At 37.7% G+C, this 13977-nt stretch overlaps 1 protein-coding gene across 5 annotated transcripts in view; it reads left to right on the forward strand.

The window, feature by feature from the left end:
* PIGN (phosphatidylinositol glycan anchor biosynthesis class N) overlaps window positions 1-13977 on the forward strand; it is a 109866-nt gene that overhangs the window by 69688 nt on the left and 26201 nt on the right. For all 5 annotated transcript variants that reach the window (XM_032992011.2, XM_032992010.2, XM_032992013.2 and 2 more), the window contains 5 exons: window positions 2341-2477; window positions 3518-3617; window positions 3745-3837; window positions 5231-5322; window positions 9740-9851. In XM_032992011.2, the coding sequence (XP_032847902.2) occupies window positions 2341-2477; window positions 3518-3617; window positions 3745-3837; window positions 5231-5322; window positions 9740-9851 (534 nt within the window). The remainder of the gene's footprint in view (window positions 1-2340; window positions 2478-3517; window positions 3618-3744; window positions 3838-5230; window positions 5323-9739; window positions 9852-13977) is intronic.

Below are 13977 nucleotides of genomic sequence, written 5' to 3' on the forward strand. Positions count from 1 at the left end.
AAAAAATTCCTATCATGCTATCTTGAGGTTTTTACTACTGGCTGAAATGAGATAGTCTTGGCCTTTAATGAAAATGAACAAACAAAATTGAAATGGAAAATATTCGTAAGTGCTGTACTATATGATTTAGGTTTTCTTTCATCAAATAATGAAGAAGAAGTAGTCCAAGATATATGTTATGTTAGATATGAACAAAATAATTACAATAAAAAGACAGGCATATTAATAACTACATAAAGCAAAACTTCACATTCTTTGTTGACATCAGATTTTCATTTGTTATATTGATTTTTACCTGTTGAAGACAAATATTATGCTAGTGACACTGGTAGAAAAAAAATTAGGTTCTAGTTCTTTGTTTATAGAATTTTTCTTTCCTCGGTTTTAGTAAGAGGCCTTTTACTGTAGAAACCTTCTTTTAGTGTTCCTAAATACTCAGGGAATCACAGTGTGAGGCTAATGCTTCATAGTGAAAGCCATTTGGTTTATAGATAATACTGGAGCTACTTAAAGAGTTTTGCTGAGAAACTGATCTACCGTTGACAAATTGTTTTCTGCAAAGCACAGCCTTGTAAAATCTGAATAGAATCTCTTAATAGTGAAACTGCATATCTTCTATATATCGTCTTTAAAAATTTATGGCTTCTTATGCTGCATATGAAAAAACGTTTTCTTGTGTTGTTTTGCTTAACAAGAAGACTAACGTTTTAATGTATTTTTAAACATCCACAGAAAATTCAAAACTGGTTTTCATTTTCAGTGCATGACCAACTATATTTGACTCTAATATTTATGTCTCTATATGGAATAAGATGTTGACTGTGTCTGCTCATTGAATGATAAATTATATTGTGTGTATATCATATCTATACACATTCATTCTGTCTATATGTCAGCAAATGTAAAATGTAAAACTAATAAAACAATTGCATTAGGTCAGCTTACTCTATGACATTTTTTCTTACTTTAAATGCATATTTTAGCATAAATTTTATTTTAAAAATAATTTAGAACTTGCGTTAGCTGTCAGTTTACGTCAAGGCAGTTGTATGTCAGTTATGGGGGGACCAGAAAAATTGTTAACTCATCTATGTGAACTGCTAATTGAATGTCTTTTCTTCTCAACATATTTGACATAGTTATGTATCTGTCTACATAACTCATTCAAAGAAACTGACATTAGTGTAGAAGAAAACAGTGTCTTCAGTCATTACGTGCACAATGCATTAAAGACTGCTCAGTCACTAAAGCTGCCTTTGCTATGTCATGTTGCAATATATAAAGATAAAATCGTTTATTTAAAACTTGTACATAATCTTCCCTTGCCAGTAATTCTTCTGATATCTGAATGTCCCTAAAGAAGGAAGAGTAGTTCAATAACCAGATAAAAGGCAGATGCAGAGTGGTTGTTTAAATGTTCCTCTTTGCACAAACAAGAGATTGCTGCTACCTGATGATTAAGGACTAGCCTACCTGTCTGAGATTACCTATTTTAAAAATTTCCTTTCTTTCTGATGTTCCTTCTTACAGCTCTCTCAGTCCAAGAACATGTTTCTGTGAGTGCATGGTAGGGAGAATGTTCTAATCTCATATTTATTTATTCATTTTTAAGAAAAAAACAAAGTTGGTGTTGTAGGTTAGTATTAAATATAGTAACAGTTCTAGCTATGCTAGAAACCTTTTAGTGCCATATGACTCTTTCTCTGTTGTATTTTGAAAATGTAGGTTCTTTGAGTAAGGCTGTCTCTCCTGTAGAAGACAAGTCTCCTTCAATAGCTGTTCCTAGATCCTGAAGACTTGGGGTTTTTCCAGTAGGAGTTAATGCTTTGTATTCTCATTTAATTAATTCTCTTACAAATGCCTCAAGCAGGAGGAAGAAACGTGCTAATGAGATTTTCATTAAACGTTTTGACTGCAGTGCTACGAACTTAAACTCAGAAGTTTATGCTCCAAGTCTGGCTTTAGAATCTGAATTTAGAAGAGTTCTTTTTCCAAGACCCTTAGAATCTCTGACTTCCAATGGATTTCAAGTATCCATTGAACATAAATAACATTGCATACAATGGGCTTCCAGATTGTACATATGTGCCTTGCCTGTGCAGATTTTTCTGCAGGACCTTATGTAGAGACGTATTTAGAATTAGATCTTCAAATCCTTCTGTTTTTTTTTCATCTGGCTGAAAAAAGCATCCAGAGTTGTGGACATAGACATGAGGCAGCTTGAGTGACTGTGTTAAAATAACATTGCTTTACTGTGTAGCTAACAAATGGAAAATAGTGTGTAGTTTATAAGATTTTATTGCTGTTTCAGGAAAGTTTGTCCAACCATTTGTTTTTCAGGAATCTACCGTTCTCTTCTACAGTTTTGCCTTTGTTGGAATGATAATAGCTTTTTTCCTGTTGATTCAAACATGTCCTTGGACATACTATGTATACTGTCTCTTGCCAGTACCAGTATGGTATGCAGTTGTAAGAGAGTAAGTAAAGAATACATTTTATGAAGAATGTTTCATAAAAACAGGTCTGTGTCTCCTTTCTGTTGACAATTAAATTTTTCCCATAAGTTTGGGAGAAAAAATTAGATATAATTTTATTAAACTTCCTGAAATGCTTCCTGAGACATTCCAGAGGATTCTGATTTATATTTCACTTGACTTAAAGTTTCCAAACTGACTGTTACAGCTGCCAATTGTAGAAGATATCTTTTCTATTTGCAAAAATTATTTAATATCTTTCCAAGATGAAATGTTTTTAGTACTCTCATAACTGTAGCAAAAGGGTGCTAAAATCTTGGGCAAATACCTGTAGCAGCTGACTTATTTTACAAAATGAGGCAGGTTGTTCTTTTTCTTCATTGATTTTGAAATAGTCTGATCCTGCAAATTGCTGAACTCCAGCTGCTTTTGGAGAACATGTGCTAGTCCTGTTGAGGATTGTGCTCTGATACTGAAAGAAACTTGTCTTGTTTGGGTCTCCTTTTAGTCCAAATCCAAAACTATTTGTTACTTTCTGATTTCTGTTGCTTACCTAGTTTACTGGCAATTCTGTACATACCAACTTGGTATTATTTAGAGAAAATGAGACCAACTGCACTTAGATAATGAGCTGCCTCGTAAAACACCGTAGAAGCTAACTGGGGATTCTTTTTCTCCCTCTAAAGCTTCTGAATGTTTCATCAGTTATGATGGACATTAAGCACAGCATAACCAAAAATGTTCATAAACTCAGAGTCGATTTGGGTAAAGAATAATCTGGAGCTTGTCCCAAATACTGGCAAAGATATGCCAGAAATGGGAGGGAAAAAGCAGGAGGGTTTTACTGTAGATTTTATATCAAGTAAAACCGGGCAGAAGGAGCCTCAGGGCATCACCTCCTCTGTTTCTAAACATCAGGCAGTATGAGCAATACCTGAAATATTTCTTGTGCTCTGACCCCCTCCTTGCTTTTCAAAGCTAAAAAAATATGTTATTTCTGTTTTTTTTAAATAATTATTATCTTATTCCATCATTTTGAACAGACTTCCTGTTATTCAAGACCTTGCCACAAATCTCTTGTCACTTCATATTAGTCAGTCTATAGGATTCTTCTTGGTCTGTACACTTGGAATTGAAATACTAGTAAGTATTTTATCCATATGTATGAACAGGGTATCTCATTGCTAGCATTCTACCTGTTTGAGGAATTGTAAGTTTTATTAGTGTGCTTGTTTTTCAGTCTTCTGTTGGATTTTATTTTTTTTATTAGGTCTTCAGCTTTTTCTACCGTTCTACGCTTACTATTGGTCTCCTTGTCTTTGCTGGCTGGCCAGTGATCACACAACTGTGGGTTCAAGCAAAGGTACTGTATCGCTTTGCCTTAAAAAGAGCATTTTAAATGTTGTAACAGCTGACTGCACCTGAGGATTTCGGGACTGGTCTCTTTGGAATACTGCTTTAGATTCTTATTCAGTTATGCTCTTATTCTGATCTCTGTCATGAGCAGCACGTAGCAAGGCAAGGGAGTTCAGTATGATCTGGATAGATCTGTTATACAAGATAAGTAATAAGACTGCTTAAGAATTTTGGGGGAGCTACGAGTTAGCAGTTTTCTGTTGTTAATGATAACTAAAAAATGCTTAACTTAAAATCATATGAAACACACATCGTTTATCAAATTGTCACAGTGACAGAAGTGTTGATGTGCATGATTGGTGAAAGTCCCACCATTTAAGTAATATAATTATTTATTGAAAAAAAAATTGATGATAATGGAAAATGCTTCTCAATTCACTATTGTCTGCAGTCATGTGGCATGCATTGTTCCTCACAGGCAGCTTTCTGTACTGTTTTTCCTAGGGAAAAACTTCACTTTTGTAGAAATTGGGTGTGAAGTGACACAACTTTTAACATGAGATATTTCTTCCATTAGTTTATTCAAACATCTCTTATCTCACAGGATACCTAAACCAGAGTTCTGGGGTAACATTAACATTTTAATTAAAACCAAAAATATTGGAGTCAAATTGCTGTGTCTTGCTCTGCAAGAATTGTCAAGATGGAGGCTTGTATTTGTTTATTTACAGGTTTTATTGTATTTAAATAATCAAGCCATTTGTCTTAAAGCTGGCTATACTCAGAAGATGTTTTGTAGCACTGAAAATTTATTTTCAGGAACTTGAAGCTAACTTCAGCTTGAAAACTTTAAGTGATATAGCGCTTAATATCTTTGGAGTAAAATACCTGGGATAGGGTTTTTTTTCTTCCTAGCAAAGAATTTAGAGAACTACTTAAAACGATTATGGTGGTTAAATCAAATGACATTCAGATTCAAAGACTGGAAAATGTTACCATATTTCTAGAGAGTAGGTGGTTAGCTGCTCTAAACTTCTGACAACATTAGTTTTATTCCTTTCTTCCATAAGATTACTCATCAGCTTCCTGGCGACTGCAATGTGTGTGAAGGCCATGCTCTGAGAAAGTGCTTTTAAGTATAAGATTAGCTTTAATTCACATTGTCTTTGGTAGGATTTTGACAGCTGTGTAAATGAGATTCTTTCTGTATTAAATTGAAGTACTGTATTACCAATGACCCTGTGGCCTTTTTTCGGTTAATTTTACTCTTGAGAGATGCAGGGTTTTTGCCTGTGGGAAATGCTAGTAGTCGTTAGTAGTTCACTGAAGTATTTTTTTCTGATTAGACAATTGTCTGTCCACATGACCTTCAAAAAATCCCATTGTTTTTCTTCTTTTAGACAACAACATTGATCTGGACTCTTCTGTGTGTGCTCCTGGCAGTATTTCCTTTAATGCCTGTTGTAGGAAGAGAACCAAACATTCCTCTGGTGTAAGAACCTTACGTTGTTCTTTAAACTTTTTATTTCCCTCTTTGATATTCAAAATTTAGGCTGTCTTTTGATATGTGTGAGGAATTGTATTACTGAAAGCTGGATGAGACAGGTATTGAAATTCAGAATTTAAATAACGTGATTATAGAGTCTTCAGTTATTCAATAATGTGAATGTGAATAGATTTTTAATTCTTTAGACACATCCATTTGCTTTTTGCGTTATTCTGTAATTTCTTGCTGAGGGAAACATTTCCCACAATACAAAAATTTGCAAATTTTACATGAAAATAAAGGTCATCATTAAAGGAGGAGCTTCACTGGCCTGCAAACATGGCAAATAGCACTGACGTATGTGAATACAAGCATTTATTCAAAACCAATTTACTTTGACAGCATCTTTCTGAATTCCTCCATCTAACTTTGAATAATCTATCTCTGAATAGCACTCTGTACCTGAGATATTCAGGGAAATAGAATAAATAGGCTAGGCAGAGATCTCTTCTTGCTTGGTGTCTCCCTTGTCTCTTCTTTTTCCACTTCTGCTTCTCTGTTCTGCATTTTCCTTTCTGATGTTACCTGTTTGGTTTTCTACCATTGTTAATTTGCATTTTTTTCTAGTGCATCTTTGTCATCTGACCCTCTCCTCTTGTGAGCTCCTCTTTCATCATACCTGCATTCTCTCACACCTGGATGCAGTCCAGGTGGTTGGCCTGAAGGCGTTAGGCTTGTGGTGTCATTGTAGTCACTGCAGAGGGAGGCTTGAATTGACCTGGACTGCAACCGACTCCTTCTGCTATCTGACAGAAGATATGGTGCCCTATCAGAGCCAGGGTGCCTGATCCTCAGTAAAATATTGGATTTGAGCAGTAATATATGATTCCAGATAGAATTATGAGCCCAGATATTTCCAGAATTATTGACATCCTGCCTCTATATTTTTCACTGTGATTTAAATCTATCTATGGAAAACCTTTCACAGTCTTGATGCTTGGGCATGTTAGAAATATTCAGGACAGATTTGCTTTGGCTGTATTAAAATCTCTCAGCTGTATATACAGATGTATGTATTTCTGCTGGTCCAAACAGAGTTTTTTTAATTCTTTACAACACTTGAGCACAGCTTAGAAATCAAAATGGAATTTAATTACCTTCAGATCTTCCGCCCTGACACTTCTTTATATTCACCTTACCCAGGCTATACATCTTCCTATTTATTCTTCTAGTGAAATATTGTACCTCTGAAACAGTTTACTCCTGTCTGAATCATGTCAAGGGAGTTTTGAACCTGAAAAGGCTTGAAGCAGCAATTAAAAATATACATGTATATGACACTTCAGGATATTGAAGATAAGGAGAAGCTGGGAGAGAAGATACAGGAGGGAGAAATTAGAGTGCCAATGAGAAATAGGTGCATTTATTAAATCTGTTCTTGAGCAGTGGCCCTATATGTCAGGTCAGGGCTTCTTCAGTACATTAATAAAGCTTGTATGGTATGAACAGGGAGCTCCTGACTCAACTCAGTCATAAAAAGGAAGCATACAGGAGGTGAAAGCAGAGTCAGATGACTCAGGAGGAACATAGAGACACTGTCTGAATATGCAGGATAGGTTAGGAAAGCCAGAGCTCCTGGAGTTGAATCTGGTGTGAGATGTAAAGTGCAACGAGACTGTACAGCAGCAGAAGGAAGACTAGGGAAAATGCTGCTGATTCAAATGGGGACCTGGTGATAAAGGACATGGCAAAGTCTGAGGCCTTTCTTTGCCTCCATCTTTACTGGTAGGACTGGCCATCAGGAACCCCCGACTTCAGACTGCTGAGACTGTGGAAAAGTCTGGAGCAAGGAAGACATAACCTTAGTGGAAGAGGATCAGGTTAGGGAATGCATAGACAAATTGGACATGTGTGAGTCTGTGGGCCCTGATGAGATACACCCAAGAGAGCTGAGGGAGCTGGCCAATGTCACTGTGATAATCTTTGAAGAGTAGTGGCAATGGCTGGTGGGAGAGGTTCCTGAGTACTGGGAGGAAGCAGATGTTCTTGCTGCTGTCTTGAGGAGGGTCAAGCAGAGGATCCAAAAGACTACAGGCTGGTCAGCCTCACCTCAATCCCTGAAAAGGTACTTGAGCAACTAGTCCTGGAAGCAAAACAATTCTAAACACGTGAAGGACAAGAAAGTGATTGGGAGTAGTCAGCCTGGATTTTTGAAGGGGAAATTATGTTTGACCAACCTAGTAGCCATGTAAGATGAGAAGACTGGCTAGGAGGAGAGAACAGTGAATGTTGTTTATTTTGATTTCAGCAAGGATTTGATACTGTCTCTCATAACATCTTTGTACACAAACTGATGATGTACGGGCTAGATCAGTAGAGAGTGAGGTGGACTTGGAAAGAGGCTTAACTGTCAAGTTCAAAGGATTGTAATCAGCAGTACAAAGTGCAGCTGGAGTCTAGTCACAAGTGGTATACGGCAGGTATTTGGTACTGGGGCCAGTACTGTTTTAACATCTTCATTACTGACCTAGATGATAGGACAGAATACACCCTCAACAAGTTTGTAGGGAATACAAAACTGGGAGAAGTGGTTGATGCAGCAGATGGATGTGCTGCCCTTCAAGAGCTCCTCAACAGGCTGGAGAAGCAGGCAGATAGGAAGCGTATGAAATTTGGAAAAATGAAGTGCAAATTCCTGCACCTGAGCAGAAATAATTTCCATGCACCAGGACAGGCTGGGACCAACTGGTTTGACCATGAGCCAGCAATGTGCCCCTTGCAGGAAAGGCCAATTGTATCCTTGGCATCATCAGGATGATGATGAGGAAGGTGATTATGTCTGTCTACTCAGCCCTGACAAGAAGCATTTGAAAGTGCTATGTCCAGTTCTGGGCTCTCCAGAAAGAGAGATGTGGACATACTGGACCAAATCCAAAGAATGGCCGTTAAGGTGAGTAAGGGATTAGAACATCTGTCACAGGAGAACGAGCAAGAGCTGAGACTGCTTATCCCAGAGTAGATACTGAGAGAGCTGGAACTGGTCATTCTGGAGAAGAGAAGACTAGGAGGATTTTATCAATGTATATAAATACCTGTTGGGGGGAGAAGAGTAAAGAAGGCAGACAGATTCATCCCAGTGTCCAGTGAAGAGGCAAGAAATGGACAAAAATTCAGATATAGGAAATTCCATTTAAACATAAGAAAAAACCTTTTTCGTGCTGAAGAAGGAGGTCAAGCACTGGAGCAAGTACCACAGAGAGGTTGTGGAGTCACCATCAATAGAAGTATTCAACACCCAGCTAGACATGGCCCTGAGTGACCTGCCGTAGTTGGCATTGCTTTGAGTAGGAGGTTGGACTAGACTGATCTCCAGAAATACCTTCCAGCCTCCACTCTGTGAGTGAGTAGCCTGCAACTGTATTCCTGTATTGATTGGATCATTACTTGAAAATTGCTATTGAGAAATACCTATGTAGCCTCATATCACTGAATATATGAGGTATTTGTACATTTGTGTTATGCCTGAGAAAACACAATGAGTGGAGCAGTCACAAATAGATATTTTTGTCAGTAGTCTCTCGGTGGAGGTGCCAAGGGGCAAGTGGAAGCAAGGACATGCATGGTTTGACTACTTCCATATCAAGGTTGTAACATGATAGAAATACATGCAAAAACTTCTGTTGCCTTTACAGTGGCTCTGCTTGCTTGATGACTGAAGAGGGGGACAATTGGAGGTGATATTAGTATTGGTCTTTTAGTGAATCATGTCTGCTATTTTGGAACAGTGTCATAATTAGCTAATTTACTCAGTAATGCCAAGCAGTACTTTTTTTCCTGTTTGTGATGAATGACAACCTTCCTGTTAGTCTTGCTGTTGCATGTAAACAAAGCCATGTATTTGATAGTAATGGTGGTTTAATTACCCTGTTAGATGACAAACCTGACAAACCTTGAAACCACTAACTTTAGATCACTGATCACTGTTACTATTGTGTTAAAAATATTATTTGGAGGTAATTGAAATTACCTAAAAATAATGCATGACAGATCAGGCATGTGGCCAAAATGCAGATTTTTTTTTTTTTCCAACTGCGACGAAAAGAGTGTAACTGTATTTGTAGATGGCAAGCTTGTATAAAAAAAACCAAACCAAAACAAACCCACAAACACCTTCCCCGCAAAAGAAACCCAAACCAAACAAACCAGCAACAAACTGATCACTACAAAAAAATAAACCAAACCACACATGATTCTGGATTAGATTTTGTTTTTCTAAAGCTGGATGTTGAAGTTTCCTTAATGTATTAAGTCTGGATACTGTAATGAATTACTTCATCTTAGTGAAGAAAACTTCTGTGAAAATTTCCTGAACCTTTTCAAGATATTTCCTGGGGTTTTATTGTTCTTTTGTTTGTTTTTACAGAATAGCAACTGGTTTGCTGACTCTCTTGATCTCTTGTGTCTCATTGGCATCTCTGTGTAAAAGTGAAAATAAGTACAGAAACAGTGAAGATCTGAAAGTACATTTTTATCAGGTCAGTTGTTACTTCTAGGTAATTCTGAATGTTAGAGAGTATTTATATGTAAACTTTTACATACTTTCTAAGAACATGTTCCTATGAAGGCCACAATTTTCAGGAAGAAAATGATTGTTTCTAGGAGTTTTCCCCATGACTATTTCAAGGGGACCATGTGCTCATGGTAAAATGCATTTTTAAATATAATGCTGTGTTCCCAAAAGCTTCTCCTGTGCCTATTTATGTGTATTGATACATAGACATGCGTACACATTTTGATGATCTACTCGGTGAGTTGGAGAGTTTGTCCTGGCTGCAGCCTGTGTATGTAACTTCCAGTGACCTTTGCAGGAATTGCACATGCATACTAAGAACAGGCTGCTTCAGGGGGTTCTTTCCAGTTTCTGGCTGTTGAATAACAATGAGAGACTGATACTGTGCTTGTTTTCTGTTGGTTAAATCTTCTTTGAGATGAAAGATGAGATTTTTTTCCTTTATAGCTTTGTGAAATAGGTAGATCTTTTCTTAGTAGGTGCTAATTAAGTTCTAGAGAGCTCTTAAGATTCTAATAATACCTTGCATGTCTGCTGTCCTCTTTTTTTTTTTTTTTAATTTTTAAAAAAACTTATTACAAGATAATGGTTTTATTTCAGGACCAGCTTTATTGGTTATGACTTATTATGTGCTGGAGTTTCTTACTGAGCTAAGCAATGCATTCGTTTTATCAGTGATTTAAGTATAGAGCTCAAATTGGTTAAAAGGAGGAAGGGAAAGAATAATGAATTCTTAAGGGGCCTTTACCAGAGCATGCACACATCTATAATGTGGCAGTGATTTCTCTTAACTTTTCCAGCTTACATGTGGAAAAGAGGTATCAGTTCCTTTCCTAAGCATTGAGGACGGATATTTCCAGTATATACTCAGCCGTGGATTTGTCACTGGAATGCATAAAACCAACTCACACTTGATGGGGCAGTGAGAGAGCAGCTGGGTGGGCATCTGATGGCCAACCAACATCTACTCACCACACAAGTGCTACAGCACTTCACATGGTATAACTTTATGGAGAAGCTCACAAATGATAATGTTGATGAAACAGCTCTGTAGTCAAAAAGTAATGCCAGACTACGCTTGAGCCAACTTTATAGAATCAGGAAATTCACTCACAGAGTCCTGAGATACTTAATTAGATGAAAATGTTCAGCCTGCTTGATCAGGGAGTAACGTCTTTGTTTTTCTCCCAAGCTCCTCAAATTGCTCCTTAATCAGAAGATATTTTACAATAGTGACATCTAATTACTAGTCTCTAATAGATTTTTATTTCAGAAGTTTACTTGGGAATGGAAAACATGGGATCGACTGTTCACACCCTGGGTAGGGAGAGGATTAGGAGGGGAGATTATTCAGATTTACAGGGGAAAAAGGTTATTATAGAGACATTACACATTTCTAAATAAATAATTTGTTTTGAGGTTGTTGCAATTAGTTGCTTTGAAAAGGAAAAAGTTCATCAGAAGACTAGTATTTCTAGACAATGTAATTCCCTGTTCTCCTTTTTCTTTTGAGTTGGAGTTTTCAGTGGGGACAGGGAAGGAGGTAATCTGCAAAAATGCTTGCTTGGAGCATTTTGAACGCATAAGTTTGGATTTACAACAGCTAGGCAGTTTTAAGCATGAGATGAATCCTCTAATCATACTTACTTTGCAATGACAAGACCGTGATCAGGGCACTGACATTCATATACATAAGCACACAGTCAGATTCCTGCTTTGCAGGATGTTCTTTCTTCCCCTAATGAGTCTGTATTTTGCCGTAATGGGTGAGTCACCCCTCCCTGTCCTTACCTCAGTTTCCTGAGCCTTTTAGTTTATTTTCTCCTTCCCATTCCTGAAGGGGAAAAGGTAAGTAAATAGCATCATGGTGCTCAGTTGCCCTCTGGGCTCAAACCACAACATGTATAAATAAAGAAATCTAAAAATGTAAAAATGCAAGGTTGAGTAACTTAATATGGTTACATTTACATTTCTGTTACAAAAACTTCAAGTATGTTTAGACCTAATTTTGAAATTTTGATACATGTCACTCTTTGCTTGAGGCAGAAGATACTAATTACACCCTCACAGTTTCTGAAAATTGCCAAGAGTTTCTCAGGTTTTCTTTTGATATTTTTAAAGTAGGAATAGCATTTCTGTGCTGAATTTTGTTTGCTATGGCAAGGATAGAATTGTCTTATGGTCATGCTACTTCTGTCTTCTAGTGAGGTGAGCATCAGTCTCTTTTCCCAAGTAACAAGTGATAGGATGAGAGGAGATGGCCTCAAGTTGTACCAGGAAAGGTTTAGGTTGGATATTAGGAAAAATTTCTTCACTGAAAGGGTGGTCAAGCATTGGAATAGACTGCCCAGGGAAGTGTTTGAGTCACCATCCTGGAAGCATTTAAAAGACATGTAGATGTGTTGCTTAGGAACATGGTTTAGTGGTGGAGTTGGTATTGTTAGGTTTGTGATTGAATTTGATGATCTTAAAAGGCCTTTCCAACCTAAATGATTCCATGATCTTTGAGAAGTCATTAAGACTTCAGGAATGGTGAGAACAGGAGTTATTTACAATCCATCAGACTGCTGCAGTGCTTACTGTACAACTTAATTTTTTTTTGCTGGAGAGAACACCAGTTTCTCTTTGCCAGAAGGAGTACAGTTTATGCTGCACTGCTGAAAACACTGCTGTATCCATTGGCTGAAAATGTTGAGCCAAGTTGTTATTCCTAGGAGGTTTGAACTTCGCACGGGTCCAAGGTAGTCAGTTTATCAGTTTTCTTCTCTAAATTAGGAGGAAAAATAAGCAGTAGGAATCCGTGTCCTATTGGTTGAACTAGGGGACAGAAGGAGTGTTTTCAACTAGCCTTGTATAGCATTCAGCTGATGATGCTGGTTCTCCTACATTTTCTCTATGGGTTGTTATCATGTTAGATGCTTAGGAGAGCTCCCAGACAGAGCTGCTGGGTGAAGAGGTGTTGGGGCTGCAGATGTCACCCTTGGCTTCTTCTTTCTAGCTGTGACCCATGGATGGGTGTTTCTCAGAGGCCTGCTCTTAAGCCATTCAAGAATAGTCTCTGAACTTCAAAGGTTGTGAAAGGGGAAAGAAGACAGATTATTAGCTGGACACCTCAGTTTGCATCTCCAAGCTGCTTCTGTGCTGTTCCACAGTCCTGAGGATGTTGGTGAAAGCTGAAAGCAGTTTGAACATTACTTAAAATGCAAATGCAGGAGTCAAAAGCAGATGCTGAGCCCCTTCGCTGGACACAGACATAAATCTAGCAGCAGTAAATTGGGTTTACTAGCGTGCTCAGATCATCACAAGTCTTCCAAGGCACAAGATACATTATGGGAGATGACACAAAGTGAGTACAAAATTACTTCACTAGTGGCTAGGGACTAGCAGAGAGATTTACCAGAGCTCATGACACTAAAAGAAGTTGAAGAGATATATCAAAGGGGAGAGATCTGGCCTGAATACAGCAAAAACATCCCAAATAAACACTAGAGGTCTAAAAGGGCCAATTCCCTGAGCTTTTGGAGTCTTAATGCTTTGACCTAGCTTATTGCTGTCACACAGCAATGCAAGTTACGTGTTCTTGTGGCCTGAAATTAAATAGAAGCAGCAGATACTGACCATCTGTGAAACTGGATGAAAAAAGGACACTGACTGCTAAGTGTATCCTCTGGGAAGGTACCGCTCTAGGTGTCACTGTGTCTGGCAGAGGGATGGCAGCTGTTCATATGGTAAAAAGTGATGGATGTGAACACTATGTAGTTGCTTTGCACTAAAAAAGTCCCAACAGCAATTACATCTTGTAATGCAGTTCAAAAGCACATGTTTGCAAAGTACTGTGCATGCTTGATTTGCCTTTTAGTGGAACTGCAGAGTTGTAAATAAATAGCAGTAATTGAAAACTTGGCTCAAGCGTTTTCTTGGATAATTGTCATCTTTCAAAAATAACTGACTCATGGAGTAATTTTCCTAGAGATTTTTGCACCTACTTGATGACTGAATGGTGTCTCTTGAATTAGTCAAGGAAAAAATCCCTTCTTCAGCTTCACTGCTTCTCTAAGGCAAAAGGCTCTGCTTGAGGTGGTTCAGACAAT

Source organism: Tyto alba, unplaced genomic scaffold, assembly GCF_018691265.1.
Source record: "Tyto alba isolate M040663 unplaced genomic scaffold, T.alba_DEE_v4.0 Super-Scaffold_48, whole genome shotgun sequence".
NCBI lineage: Eukaryota > Metazoa > Chordata > Aves > Strigiformes > Tytonidae > Tyto > Tyto alba.